Source organism: Bubalus kerabau, chromosome 12 (assembly GCF_029407905.1).
Source record: "Bubalus kerabau isolate K-KA32 ecotype Philippines breed swamp buffalo chromosome 12, PCC_UOA_SB_1v2, whole genome shotgun sequence".
Classification (NCBI taxonomy): domain Eukaryota; kingdom Metazoa; phylum Chordata; class Mammalia; order Artiodactyla; family Bovidae; genus Bubalus; species Bubalus kerabau.
Genome location: NC_073635.1, coordinates 55,613,917 through 55,629,204, shown reverse-complemented (window position 1 = coordinate 55,629,204; position 15,288 = coordinate 55,613,917). Strand labels below are relative to the sequence as shown.

Genomic DNA, 15,288 nt, shown 5'->3' with positions numbered 1-15,288 from the left:
TATTGTTATTTATTTAAGCATTCTTTTGATTTTGGAATTGTCTCATTATTTCTCTATTATAAGTAAGAATACTGAGCATCTTTATGAACTCACTTTTTCCTCTGTAGTTTGGAATTCTCTTCTAACAGATTCTTAGAAGTAGCATATAAAAGTTAGGGTTATGTTAAAAATGTGGGATAAATATTCAGAGTATTTTCCAATATTCCTACTAGTAAAATAATGTGGTAGCAAGTAATAGATGACACTTCAGACAGATCTTTGATGTAAGGGAGATACTAAAAGGGGTAAATTTGGAGAAAGACCACTGGAAGAAATGGAGGCAGGTGAGAGTCAGAGTTTAACACGATGACAGTTTGATTTAGGGAGACTGAGTAGACAGGGAGAAATGACCACTGAACTAATGAAGAGATAATGGATGGGATGCCAACACAGTCATCTTTTGGTGTCTGCAGGATATTGGGTCCAGGACCCTTGTCAATACCATTTGCAGATGCTCAAGTCCCTTATATAAAATGGCATAGCACAGTCAGCCCTCTGTGAGTTCTGCATTCAGGATCCAACCAACCATCAGTATGGAGAGCTGACTGTATCATATGAAAATGGACAAGAGAAAGGATGATGATGGGGAAGGATGGGTAGGTGATCCAGGTAAAGACTCAGGGATGGGTCAATATGTCTGACAATCAGCTATTGGTGAAAAAGGGGGCCCACTCTGTTACTGGGACAGATCAGAGGCCTAACTACTAGGTCTGCTGCTGCTGCTGCTGCTAAGTCTCTCCAGTCATGTTCGACTCTGTGCGACCCCATGGACTATAGCCCACCAGGCTCCTCCATCCATGGGATTTTCCAGGCAAGAGTACTGGAGTGGGATGCCATTGCCTTCTCCTAACTACTAGGTCTAGATAAGGTTAATTTGATGTTGATTAATCTGAAATATTAGTAGTTAGTAGTTTAGCACTAGCACTCCTTCAATTTCCCTCAATAACAAAAGAATTGTTCTAACATTTATAATTCAGCTGAGCCTGTTGATGGAATTTAATTAGAGAGTTGCAGAAAAGGGGTTTGGGAGCAATCTGAGACTTTTAGCATCATTTAGGATCACTTTGCTTGATGGGGATAAAAAAGCTGTGAAGTGGGGAAAAAAATGAGTGCTCCAAGGAGTGTGCAAAATTTTATAAATTAGAAGGAGAAAATTATCTAATTATTTAGAAATTTAATTTAATCATGTTCTTATGCATATTTTAAAAAATATTTTATCTTAATTTGAGGAATAAGAAAGAAAAAGAAAATATCTACTTGTATATGTTGATTTTGCATAAAACATTATTATGAACTTTGTCCCTGGGCCAAAGAAAGGGAAACATTCTATTTAGTGTGTTTAGGGTTCAGATGGAAAGTATGTTTTGACTCAAACTATAGCAAGAATCAAAAATAACTTTATGTGTTGGTCAATAAGATCTAGGTACAAGAATAATTCACTTTATTAAATTTAACCTAGACAGCATATTAAAAAGCAGAGACATAACTTTGCCAACAAGCGTCCACCTAATCAAAGCTATGGTTTTTCCAGTAGTCATGTGCAGATGTGAGAGTTGGACCATAAAGAAGGCTGAGCACCAAAGAATTAATGCTTTCAAACTGTGGTGCTGGAGAAGACTCTTGAGAGTTTCTAGGACTGCAAGGAGATCAAACCAGTCAATCCTAAAGGAAACCAACTCCGAATATTCATTTGAAGGACTGATGCTAAAGCTGAAGTTCCAATACTTTGGCCACCTGATGGGAAGAACTGACTCATTGGAAAAGACCCTGATTCTGGGAATGAATGAGAGCACAAGGAGAAGAGGGTGACAGAGGATGAGATGGTTGATGGCATCACCTACTCAATGGACATGGGTTCAAGCAAACTCCGGGAGATAGTGAAGGACAGGGAAGACTGGTGTGCTACAGTCCATGGGGTTGCAAAGAGTTGCACCTGACTGAGTTACTGAACCACAACCAAGAGTAATTGTGGCAATAATAATTAGAATTTCACTTCTCTCCAAATAGATCTTTGGTAGAGAAAATACAGCACTTGGAGAAGAGCCCCCATGCCTCACTGGAGAGGGATCAGTGATGAGTCAGCTTTGCTGGGAGGAGCAGGGCCTCATGATAAAAGGACCAAGGCTGGGAGTTTGGGATTCCAGCCACGACATTTGGATGTGCCACAGGGAGACTCAATGCTACTCTTTCATCTCTCCCTAGGACAGGAAATGGGGGAACCGCATAACTGAACTCCGGTCCAAGAAAGGCCAATAATATCACATTCAGAATTCTCCCATTCACCCCACAGAGAAGAATGCCAATTCATGGGGTATCCTCCCTTGGACTTTGGATGGGAGAATGAAAGGTAGATATTTGGTTCTATTTCTTTGCTGTTCCCCAAACCCAAATAAGTAAACTTGTTATTGTTTGTAGGGACTTGTCCTAAAGACTGCTCAGCTTGGCAGAAATCTGTTTGTGGGATCCTGCTATAAAGACTGTTTAAATGGTAGAAGCCTGTGTGGGGGTGGATCAGGAAGAAGTAAATAGAGCATCTATAAAATACTCTTCCTAGTTCAGAGGTCAAGTATACACCAATTCATATCAGGAACTTGGCCTTTACGACAAAGACAAAAGAAAATGGCTACACAAACAAATCTCCTTATGTAAGCTAGCTGGATATTGAGAGCAAAAATTGAAGTGTAGGCTGATTATTATTCTGGAATTTTAATAGGATCACCTAGTAAGAGTTATTATTATAGAGCACTAATTACATAATACTGGTAGACTGCCTGCTAAGTCACTTCAGTCATGTCAGACTCTGCCAGCCTATGGACTGTAGCCTGCCAGCCTCCTCTGTCCATGGGATTCTTCAGGCAAGAATACTGGAGTGGGTTGCCATGCCCTTCTCCAGGGGAACTTCCTGACCTGGGGATGGAACCCTCATCTCCTGAGTCTCCTGCCTTGAGGGTGGATTCTTTACCACTGAGCCCCCAGGGAAGTCCAACATTAATAGCACTAGAGAGTAAAAACAAAATGTGGAAGGTGGACCAAATGATGTCCAGAGATAATTCACATCTTATAATAGCTTTATTTCTATGCATGAATGAAGAAAGAAATTACACATTAAATTCACAAGTGTAGAAAAAGATTAACTAAGAAAGGTAAGTTACATTATAGAAAAACATTTAAAATGGAAACTTTTTAGATAAATGTAAACTATTAAGGTGACTTCTCTCTGAAGCTCCTAACCAGTGTGTTAAGAACTACTAGTAATGATGATATGAATGTGAAAAAAATGTGCCAAATACCATCATGTTTACATATGCCATGACCTAGAGTAATTGCTGTCTTATTTCTAGTATGTGGTCTTCTTTAGGAGAGATTCTGTGTCATAAGGTATCCCTAATGTCAAATTTCATGCTTGATAAAATTTGATTAAATGAATATTTTCATAAATAATCTTTACTGCTATATGTTATTCAAACTACATATATTCCTGATCCAGTTTGTCAGATAAATATTTTGTCAAACTTAATCCCTACTAGGAACTTTTCTCAGTCTTCATTTTTTGGTACAGAATTCTCAAAGTCTAAATGAGAAAAGCATCCTCCTCATGGCTTGAGAACAATTGCATTGCATCTTTCCTAATATCTAAGCTTGACTAATTCTCACATGTATCTCAGAAATATGAATAACATCTTCATGCAATTCATATAAGGCACAGAAGATAGGTATCATTATTTCTGTTTTAATGACAGATTTTGAGGTTAAGGTGACTCATGAACAGCTGAGCAGCCAGTCAGTAGGAGAAACCAAAATAGAACGGAAACGCCTCCACTGCCAGCCCCACGCTCCAACTTCCAGAGCAACCTCCTCTGGGGATTGGAGCGTGATGCGCCTGGAAGGGAACCGTGCAGCCTTCCTTTAAGCTGATGAGCTGCAGGAGGAAGAGCTGGCCGTCCCCCATGAACGAGCACAACTCACACTCTATCTAGCAGATAAAATTGGAAGACAAGAAGAACTCAGAAAAGTGAGCCCTTGAAGCATGGAGCTCGTTTTATTTGGAGGAAAATGATTCATTCACCTCTAACTGAGTAATTTTCAAAAATCACCATATAAGTCATCTAAACAGAGTAATTTTTACATCCCAGAGAATGTCACCGTAAAAGGCCAACAACCTTATGTGTTATGCCTAGCCTGCTTTACCCTCTGTCAGGGGAAAATATTTTATTAGATGGGTTTCTCTGATTCTTTTTATGTATACAAGAAAAGAATAGTAAGGCATGCTTCCATTGCAGGTTACACAGAATGAAATTACTTTTAAAAAATCAGTGATGGAATATAGCAGGTGTCAGTCTTTGATTTGCAAACAAATTATTCTTGGAATTTTTAAGGAGCTTAAGAATGTTCTTAGAATACTTAAGGAGCTTAAAGGTAATTTAAAAAATGTTTAAAAAATATTAACAGTCATCCTGTGTCCACAAGCAAAATGGCCCTGAATGGATGAATTAAAAATTATATCTGTAATGTGTTTGATAAGGTTAAGATGCACCCCTCCCTGCCCCATCCAATTCAAATAATCCTGTAGTCCAATGCAAATATGAGCTTCCAGTAACCAGTCAGTCCTTTCCCTACACCTCTGTAACTGGAGGCATGCATGTCTATCATATTTACTGAGGCTGCTTTCATAATTTCAGTAGGCAGGGTTCTAAGAGAAATTTTAAAACTGTTTTCCTCTCAACTGAATTCTTTTTTTTTTTTTTTGCCATAGTACTATAGCTTACAGCAACCCACATCTCACAAAGAGGAGGAAAAGATGGTTACTAAAACTTTTGCTTAATTCACCAGAGAATTTCTAATACTATTACTGCCCATCCCATATTCAAATTATTATTCAATCATTCCCCACAGCCTTACATCATTGGTCCTCCTTCCTCGCTTTTCTCTGCTGTACACTACTGCCTGTGCTTTTGTTTATAATCATTCATTTCTCCTCTAAAGTTAAACTTCTAGAATTTATGTTCTTCGGTCTGACTATCCCAGCTCCTCTGAAAAAACAAGCATGAATGCGAAGCAGTCAAGTCATTGGATATAAAGAGAGGAGGCTGTGAAAGAGATAAATCAAGTACACCAGGCACGCAAAACTCACACTTGGCCACAAGGAACAGCCTGAGTCTGATAGAAGGACTTCAGCCAAAACAGAAGGTTCTTGTGGTGAGGCGGCTGATACGGTCAGGATGGAAAAACCTCTCCACTTCTTCCTGTGGGCACCTGAATTCCACAGGCTTGCAAATGGCAAAGTCACTGAATAACGATTCCTTAGAGTTTTCTGTGTGCTCGGTGGAGGCCTTGAACATGGCATGTGGCTCAGAACATGATGATTTCAGTTCCTTGAGCAAACTCAGATAAAATAGGAGGGGGGAGGGAAATATTTCCCTGCTTATCCTGGACACTGTCCCATGAAAGCGAGGCAGTACAGTCAAGGAAAGTTTTCTGAGGAGTGTTAGTAAAATGTGACACTATTCCAGTGTAATCTAGCTAGTAGGAGGGTCAATGGCCGCCAATGGCTTCACACACTGTTTGATGTGGACAAGCTAAGGAGCCATGAAGACACACACTGCCTTACTCTTCGGATAAACCCAGTGGAAAAATTATATTTGGCCAATGAGTCCCTTTGAAAGACCTTGTATCTACACAAAATTTGATAGTGATTTACTTCTCCCTGAAAGCTATGAATATAGTATGGAGCCTGAGAAATCTTCATAAGTTTAGTTAAGATTAAGGCTAGACCCGAGAGAGGTTGGCTAAAGCTTGAGTAACTCCACTGCAGGAAAAGGATTCTTAGGGCCCTTCTTTGACTTTGTGATTTTGCCCTGCACAGTTTTGCCTAACCTAAGATTTTGCACAACTAACACAGTACCGGCTATGTATTCTCACTTCTGCCCACTGAAATGGGGAATTTGATGAAGTGTCAAACACATGCCAATGTTAGACAGAAGCCAACCTTCAGGATGAAACATTCTCTGGAAAATAAAGCTGGAAATGTTCACTCTGGTATCCATAATCCCCCTGAGAGGATCTATGATGAGTCTCACCAGATCTCAGATCTTATATGCCAAGTGATAGCATAATATTCACAAACAGGTGCAGGACCCAAACCTGTTAAGACTCAGCATCTAGAATCTTATTTCATTTTTACCTTTTCTTGTTTATTTTTTGCCCCCTCACCAATTTTTTTCCCAAGGATATGCTATGATTTCTTCCACTATCATTGCTTCCCCCATTCAGTTCAGTCTACTCCTATAAATGCTCATCTTCCACGCTTTCATTCACTTATTGATTCAACAAGCATTTGCTAAGGTGCAGGTCTGGTTCTGAGTGCTAGGGTAAGAAAAAAAGATACACTGCTTTGTTCCCATTAGAAAGTCAAATGAACGGTTTAATTCAAGTGGGCATATTTACAGTCATCTGGGGGCAACAGTCCTATAGGGAAAGTAACATAGTGGGCAATTCCTATTTGAGGTCTCATTTGGGAGCAGATAGATCCATAGAGACAAAAAGTAGATTAGTGATTGTCTAGGGCTTTGGGAGGGGGAACGGGGAGTGGTTGCCAGTAGGTATGGGAAGTAGATGGGGAAACAGTGAAAACAGTGTCAGACTTTATTTTTGGGGGCTCCAAAATCACTGCAGATAGTGATTGCAGCCATGAAATTAAAAGACGTTTACTCCTTGGAAGGAAAGTTATGACCAAACTAGATAGCATATTCAAAAGCAGAGACATTACTTTGCCAACAAAGGTCTGTCTAGTTGAAGTTATGGTTTTTCCAGTGGTCATGTATGGATGTGAGAGTTGGACTGTGAAGAAAGCTGAGTGCTGAAGAATTGATGCTTTTGAACTGTGGTGTTGGAGAAGACTCTTGAGAGTCCCTTGGACTGCAAGGAGGTCCAACCAGTCCATTCTAAAGGAGATCAGTCCTGGGTGCTCTTTGGAAGGAATCATGCTAAAGCCGAAACTGCAGTACTTTGGCCACCTCATGCGAAGAGTTGACTCATTGGAAAAGACTCTGATGCTGGGAGGGATTGGGTGCAGGAGCAGAAGGGGACGACAGAGGATGAGATGGCTGGATGGCATCACTGACTTGATGGACATGAGTTTGGGTGAACTTCAGGAGTTGGTGATGGACAGGGAGGCCTGGAGTGCTGCAATTCATGGGGTCGCAAAGAGTCGGACATGACTGAGTGACTGAACTGAACTGATGGGGTTTCTTTATGGGCTGATGAAAATTTTCATCTATTGGTTGTGATGATGGCTGCCCAACTCTGAATAACACTGAACACTTTGTATGGATAAATGTTATGGCCTGTGAATTATATCTTAATGAAGCTGCTATAAAAAGGAATGGGAAAAGGCTGGAGGATTTGTCAGGATAGTCTCTATGATGCATTGATTATTTCATCTTTGAAGCTCTTGAAAGGCTTTTAGAATCACTTAAGAATCAGGATGGCCCAGAATTCTGAACCCTACCAGGTTCTTCTTTGTGCTGTTCTCTCTTGAACTTTGTTACTTGCCCAGACAGGATATGTTATCAAAAAAAAGAAGAATAAACGGCCTCAGTTCCCACGGCCTGCAAATCTGGGTGGGATACATTACTGGGATGATTAGAGCAGGGGTGTACAGATTCAAGGGATTTGATCTGATAGACAGAGTGCCTGAAGAACTATGAATGGAGGTTTGTGACATTGTACAGGATGCAGTGATCAACACCATCCCGAATAAAAAGAAATGCAAAAAGGCAAAATGGTTGTCTGAGGAGGCCTTATAAATAGCTGAGAAAAGGAAAGAAGTAAAAGCAAAGGAGAAAAGGAAAGACATACCCATTTGAATGGAGAGTTCCAAAGAACAGCAAGGAGAGATTAGAAAGCCTTCCTCAGTGATCAGTGCAAAGAAATAGAGGAAAACAATAGAATGGGAAAGACTAGAGATCTCTTCAAGAAAATTAGAGATACCAAGGGCACATTTCATGCAAAGATGGGCTCGATAAAGGACAGAAATGGTAGGGACCTAACAGAATCAGAAGATATTAGGAAGAGGTGGCAAGAATACACAGAGGAATGATACAAAAAAGATCTTTAGGACCCAGTTAACCACAATGGTGTGATCTCTCACCTAGAGCCAGACATCCCAGAATGCAAAGTCAAGTGGGCCTTAGGAAGCATCACTACGAAAACCTAGTGGAGGTGATGGAATTCCAGTTGAGCAATTTCAAATCCTAAAAGATGATGCTATGAAAGTGCTGCACTCAATATGCCACCAAATTTGGAAAACTCAGCAATGGCCACAGGACTGGAAAAGGTCAGTGTTCATTCCAATCCCAATGAAAGGCAATGCCAAAGACTGTTCAAACTACTGGACAATTGCACTTATCTCACACACTAGCAAAGTAATCTTCAAAATTCTCCAAGCCAAGCTTCAACAGTATGTGAACTATGAACTTAAAGATGTTCAAGCTGGATTTAGAAAAGGCAGAGGATCCAGAGATCAAATTGCCAACATCCATTGGATCATAGAAAAAGCAAGAGAATTCCAGAATAACATCTACTTCTGCTTTATTCATAGCACTAAATTGTTTGACTGTGTAGATCACAACAAACTATGGAAAATTCTTCAAGAGATGGGAATACCAGACCACCTTACCTGCCTCCTGAGAAATCTGTATGCAGGTCAAGAAGCAACAGTTAGAACCGGACATGGAACAACAGACTGGTTCCATTTCAGGAAAGGAGTAGCTCAAGGCTGCATATTGTCACCCTGCTTATTTAACTTACATTCAGAGTACATCCTGCGAAATGCCAGGCTGGATGAAGCACAAGCTGGAATCAAGATTGCCAGGAGAAATATCAATAACCTCAGATATGCAGATGATACCACCCTTATGGCATAAAGTGAAGAGGAACTGAAGAGCCTCTTGATGAAAGTGAAAGAGGAGAGTGAGAAAGCTGGCTTACAACTCAACATTTGAAAAACTAAATTATGGCATCCAGTCCCATCACTTCATGGCAAATAGATGGGGAAACAGTGGAAACCGTGACAGCTCCAAAACCACTGCAGATGGTGATGCAGCCATGAAGTTAAAAGACTTGCTCCTTGAAAGAAAAGCTATGACCAACCTAGGCAGCATATTCAAAAGCAGAAACTTTACTTTGCCAACAAAGGTCCATCTAGTCAAAGCTATGGTTTTTCTAGTAGTCATGTATGGATGTGAGAGTTGGACTATAAAGAAAGCTGAATGCTGAAGAATTGATGTTTTTGAACTGTGGTTTTGGAGAAGACTCTTGAGAATCCCTTGGACTACAAGGAGATCCAACCAGTCAATCCTAAAGGAAATCAGTCCTGAATATTCATTGGAAGGACTGATGCTGAAGCTGAAGCTCCACTACTTTGGCCATCTTATGCAAAGATTTGACTCCTTGGAAAAGACCCTGATGCTGGGAAAGATTGAACGCAGAAGGAGAAGGGGATGACAGACGATGAGATGGTTGGATGGCATCACCAACTCGATGGACATGAGTTTGAGCAAGCTCCAGAAGTTGGTGATAGACAGGGAAGCCTAGTATGCTACAGTTCATGGGGTCACAAAGAGTCAGATATGACTACGCGACTGAACTGACTGTACCTTGACATTGTTGGCGTGGGAGGCAGGTGTGATGGAAGGCTCCATAGATGACCTCAGACTGCAACCCTCCAAAAGGTGTATGTCACTCGTGAATATGTGGTTAGCTGAGTTGTTCTGGAAGAAGGTGCTTTTATCAGAGAAATCTATTGCACCCCCTGCCAAAAGTAAAAGAGGTACACTTTAAACATTTGAAATAGAAAATGCAGACTTTAGGAAAAAATGCCACTTCTTAAAGAAATTGAAAACCAATTTGTTTCATTGGTTGGGGCAGGAGAAATGGAGAGAGGACAGGAAGAGAAAAGATAGAGATTTCTGAAAGAAGGAAGCAGCATTTCCTACAGCGAAATCTAAATTAGACTTGGTAAAGCAGGAAGAACTGATTGAATCTACTTGTTCTCTCTTCCTGTAATCATTTTAGGGGAGGGTATAGTTTACAAGAATAAGCATCAGCTCTGATGAAGCAAATGAGATGAATGAGAAAGCCATACTTCATCTAAACACAGCAAATCAATGTTATCTCTCCTTACCCTCTCGTTGAAGACGCCTGCCACATGAATGATTCATGGTGAACCATCCATGCCGCACAGTCACTCTGCAAGAACACCAAGGGTTTGCTTACACATAATTACTCAGAACTGAGTAGGAGGAAATCCCTGTCTCGGATCATGAGAGATAATGGGATTCCAACTAAGGATGCCTTGGCAAAGTAGAAGGACTTTCCCTTGGACCTCTGAAATCCTTAATGAGTTGAATCATGTCAAGTAACAAAATAAACAAGGATGAGAAACGTCAGTTGGGTTTGGCCCAAAGTCTAGCCTCCTTAAGGCCTGGCTTCCCCCATCACTGCTTACACATTACAGGTTTCTATCAGCCAAACCTGAGGCTTAATTTCATTTTTTTTTTTCTTTCTTAAATCAGATTTCAAAAGCCAGGCCCTAACTGATGGTAATTAGTAGGCATTGGTTGAAGTTTATTCTTACCGTTCTTTCCAGGCATGCATAATTTTTGTGAAGAGAAAAGAAAATCCAATTATCCCCAAATCCAGCCAGTGTGGCTCATCTGCTCTTGTGTTAGATCCTTAGAAATAGTTCTAAACAACTGAAAGGAAGACATATGGCATTTGAGAACAGTGTCTTGTAACTTCGTTTATAATATTAAGGGAAAAAAAAACCCAGGCTTGTGATCACTTCCATCCTTCTTTATGAAAATCTGACACAAGAAATATCAGTCCTATAAAAGCTGGGATGTATAGGCTTGTTCGTATCATAAGGAATTTATTGGTGATTTTATTTCTAAGTTCCCTCTTACATTTTAAAGGATTTCCTTAAAAATGCTCGACTTGAAATTTTCCAGGACCACATCTACAATATAAACTAAAAACATCTGATATAATGGTGAAGGACTCAGATTTGTCATATCAAGGAAGGTAGGAACTTCTACCCAACTTTGCAAAGGTTGCATCTATGACAAAATAATCAGTAAATGAAATAACCTCACTAATGAAATTCCTCCTTGAAATGTTGGGTAATTTTGAAAACTTCATTGATCTTTCAGTACCCACAAAGCCTTTAGTATTAAAAAAAGTAAATATTAAATAAAATTTTGGTAATAAAATATGCCCTTTATCATTTGGATTAGCATTGTTTAGGTCATATTTTTATTCTACCCATATTTATCTCTAAGGGATAAATATGGCATGGAAGGCAAACGATACCCAAACTGCTATTTTTTTTTAAATCAATTTTTGCTCCAGAAAATTTTCTTATTCCCAATAGTGAAAACTGAAAAAACTAATTGAAAAAAATCAAGTTTACATTTTAAAATGAGCCTGTATTGAACCCTTATGATAAAACCATTACTTCAAGGATGATTTAGGTGTATAATTGATCTTCATCACCCCTCATTTCTGAATAGACATATTGTTGGGTTTGAGTGACTTCAGGTCACATATAAGCAGAAGGACAATCCCAAGATGGCTCTCTTTAGCTCCAGGGAATTTTTTTTTTTTTTACTAAATTAGTGACATTGATTATGGACAGAATTCTCTTGTCATAAAAACTTTTTTTCTTGTCTGGATAATAATTTAATAATGCCATATTTCTATTAAAGGACTTCTAACAGATTCTGTTAAAGGTGAATAGGTCATAACCTCTGTTTTGAGGAACTCACAGTTTAGGGTAAAAGGGTGACATGTCAACATATATGTGAGATAATGCAATGTAGTAAGGGCATTTGAGATTTTATTAAAGGTTTATTTAAGGGAATAGCATAACCAGAAGAGGCAAAAGTTGACTGGAGCCTTGACAGATAGTTAAGAGTCTGCCATTAGAATCTGAATTTTGTCTGGTGAATTTATTTATGTATATTGCATGAGCGCATATTCAGTCACTTCTGTGGTGTCCACCTCTTTGTGACGGTACGGGCTGTAGCCCACTAGGCTCCTCAGACCATGGGATTCTCCAGGCAAGAAATACTGGAGTGAGTTGCCATTTCCTTCTCCAGGGGATCTTCCTGACCCAGGGGTCAAACCTGCATCTCCTGCATTGCAGGTAAGTTCTTTACCACTGAGCCACTGGGGAAGCCCCATTCATGTATATTACAGGTTTTCAGAAATAACTGTTAAATGAAAACACTAAGAAGATGCTATGCTAGTTTTCTCCTCCTGACACATTTCTCTTCCCAGTTTTTACAATAGTCTTTTGAAGTTCCTAATATTACTGGCATTTTACAAATAAAAATATGGGTCCAATGGAAGTTAATCCAATAAGCAGATCTGAAACCATATTCATTCTTCTCACTCTAGGGCCTGTGTTCTTTCCACTCTGCCTTCCTAGTCCCTCACCTTCCTTTTTTTTTTTTTTAATTTATTTTTATTTGAAGGATAATTGCTTTACAATCTTGTGTTTGTTTCTGCCCTACATCAACATGAATCAGCCATCTTTTTTAACTTCCTGACTGCTTTTATAACAAGGTGTGAACTCAGAGGAGATATCTGACAATTACTGATTGATAAAGAGAGGCATACATAGATTTGACATGAAAATTTTAACACAGATTTTCCAAACACTCCAACAGCCTCTAAACTGGTCCTTTATCCCTCTTCAATACTACCTTAAACAGGGCTAAATTGCTTGCTTGTATGAAAACAGAAACACATAAACTTTCAGCAGCCAAGAGTGGCCTGTGTTGAAGACTCTTGTTCCAGAGCTCTTGTTGGAGGAGTGTTACAGGAGAGGAGCATCCAAAGCTCTGTAGAAACTTCTCAGAAGCCACTTATCTCTTGGACAAATACTCCCCATGACTCTGCAAGTTTTCTCTGCTACCCCAGCACGGGGTGCGGGGATCTCGTTTCCTACCTGCTTGCTTTAAGAGGCTCCAGGTCACCGAATTTCCATGACTGCGTTCATGTGTCTGTTGAATTACTCCTTTCCAGAAGAAATGGAAAACCTTTGATTCACAGTCAGAGTTTCCTGGTCTTTGTACTTCAACATATACCCACAGATAGTTGATGGGCAAGAAGTGGGGTTGTGACAGGGGAGAACTGCTCTGCCTGGAATTCTTGCTTCCCTTTCAGAGAAATTCCTAGAACACGCCATTGACCCTTTGTGCTCAGGATGATGAAAGACATTCCTGGATGAGCTGATGTGTTTTCCACGATGTGTTCTCAGATGCTTTCCATGAATGACTCAGGCAAGGGTAAGCTGCTTAGAATTCTAGTGCAGAGGAAGGGAGAGAGCAGTGGTGTGCTCAGGCGTGAGTGTTCCCCTTCTGAGCAAGCTGAGTAATGCTGTGCTGAAGGTGACTCCTCCAGGGAGAATCTAGGGAGTACAAGCTCTCTAAATTTAATTGCTAACAAACAAAACAAATTTGGGCTGGCGATTTAACTTCTTTTGGGCTCCTTTTCTAATCTGTGAAGCAGGAAAGCGAATGCTTTTTTGGCCCATTTGTCATGATGGGAAAGGTCACGTGCAAAAACCAGGTTGACCAGGATTTATGGACTGTTTGACAAAAGAAGGGTGGCTAAAAATACTCACAGTCATTAGGAAAGGTGCCTGAAGGCAAAAGAGATTGTTCAACCCATGTTTAGTGTCTGGTCCTAAGGATGTGGTTGGTAGTAAACAGATGTGCTATTTGCCCTTAAGGGCCTATGTGGTAATTTAGGAGACAGACACTGAAAAATTAATTGTGCATTTAATCAAACAATTGAAATTGTGATGTGTACCACAAAGAGTATTATGGTATTAATGTATGGGAACCAAAGAAGATTTAGTCTAGCCTCATGAAAGGGTTCTGTATGGGAATAACATTTAAGTTGAATTATTAAAGATGAAAGGTAAAGAGGGAAAGTGGCAGGAGGTGGAGATGCTTTTTAGAAAGAGGAGACACTGGCTATGCAAAGGTTTGTGAGATAGGAAACACTTGGCAAGAATACAGAATTGAAAGCAGGCCTATGGGGCAAGAACCAAAAGAACAAGGGACAGGAGAGTGGTACCAGATAAGGCTGAGAGCTAGGTGGACACCAGCCCAAACAGGGCCTTGTGGGTCAAGTAAAACTGGAATGTTTATCTTTAGAAAAATAGGAAGCCTTTACAATGCATTGGTCAGAGAAAAAAACTGCAAACCATATATCTGATAAAGGATTAATTTCCAAAATATATAAGAAACTCCTACAGCTCAATAGTAAAAAATAAAAAAGAATAATCCAATTTAAAAATAGACTTGAACAGATCTTTCCCCAAATGAAGACAAACACATGACCAACAAGTGTATGAAAAACTGCTCAATGTCACTGATGATCAGGGAAATGCAAATCAATGCCACAGTGAGGCATCATTTCATATGTGTTAGGATGGCTATTACGAAGAAAAAAAGAGCAAGTGATGATGAGGATGTGAAGACACTGGAACACTTGCATTCTATTGTTGAGAATGCAAAATAGTGCAGCCACTATGCAAAACATTATCAGGGTTTCCCAAAAAAATTAAAAATAGAATTACCATATGATCCAGCAATCCCAGTTCTGGGTATTAATCCAGGAGATACTAGCACTCTCACGTTCACTGCAGCACTATTCATGATAGTCAAGACGTGGAAGCAACCTAATTGTCTAACTATGGATGAATGGTTAAAGAAAATGTGGTATATACATACAATGGAATGTTGCTCAGCCTTATAAGAGAAGAAAGTCTTGTAATATGCGGCAACTTGGACAAATCTTGATGACATTATGCTAAAGTGACATAAGCTGGTCACAGAAGGACAAATACCATATGATTCCACTTACATAAGGAATTTAAGATAGTCAAACATATAGGAGTAGAAACCATGGTGGTTAACAGGAAGTAGGGAGAGGAGAAAACGGGAAGGTGTTGTTCAGTGGGTATAGCGCTCAGTTATGCAAGATGAATAAAGCTGAGGGGTCTGCTGTAGAGCACTGTACCTGTAACAGTACTCTATTGTACACTTAAAAATCTGGCAAGAAGGTAGAACTCATGTTAAATGTTCTTGCATGCATGTGTGTTAAGTCCCTTTACTCATGTCTGATTCTTTATGACCCTACGGTTGTAGCCTGCCAGGCTCCTCTGCCTATGGG

The 15,288-nt window shown here is 39.8% G+C and overlaps 1 protein-coding gene across 18 annotated transcripts in view; it reads right to left on the bottom strand.

Annotated features, from left to right (window-relative positions):
• Positions 1-15,288, bottom strand: part of LOC129624595 (uncharacterized) — a 324,961-nt gene that overhangs the window by 89,941 nt on the left and 219,732 nt on the right. For 5 of the 18 annotated variants that reach the window (XM_055542761.1, XM_055542763.1, XM_055542760.1 and 2 more), the window contains exons 1-2: positions 10,676-10,793; positions 9,696-9,850 (exon numbers count right to left, since the gene is read on the bottom strand). The exons of 12 other annotated variants lie outside the window; for them this stretch is intronic. In XM_055542761.1, the coding sequence (XP_055398736.1) occupies positions 9,696-9,850; positions 10,676-10,691 (171 nt within the window). In that variant the 5' untranslated portion in view covers positions 10,692-10,793. Of the gene's footprint in view, positions 1-9,695; positions 9,851-10,675; positions 10,795-15,288 lie in introns of those variants that run through there. One more of the 18 variants, XR_008701049.1, reaches the window with a different exon arrangement.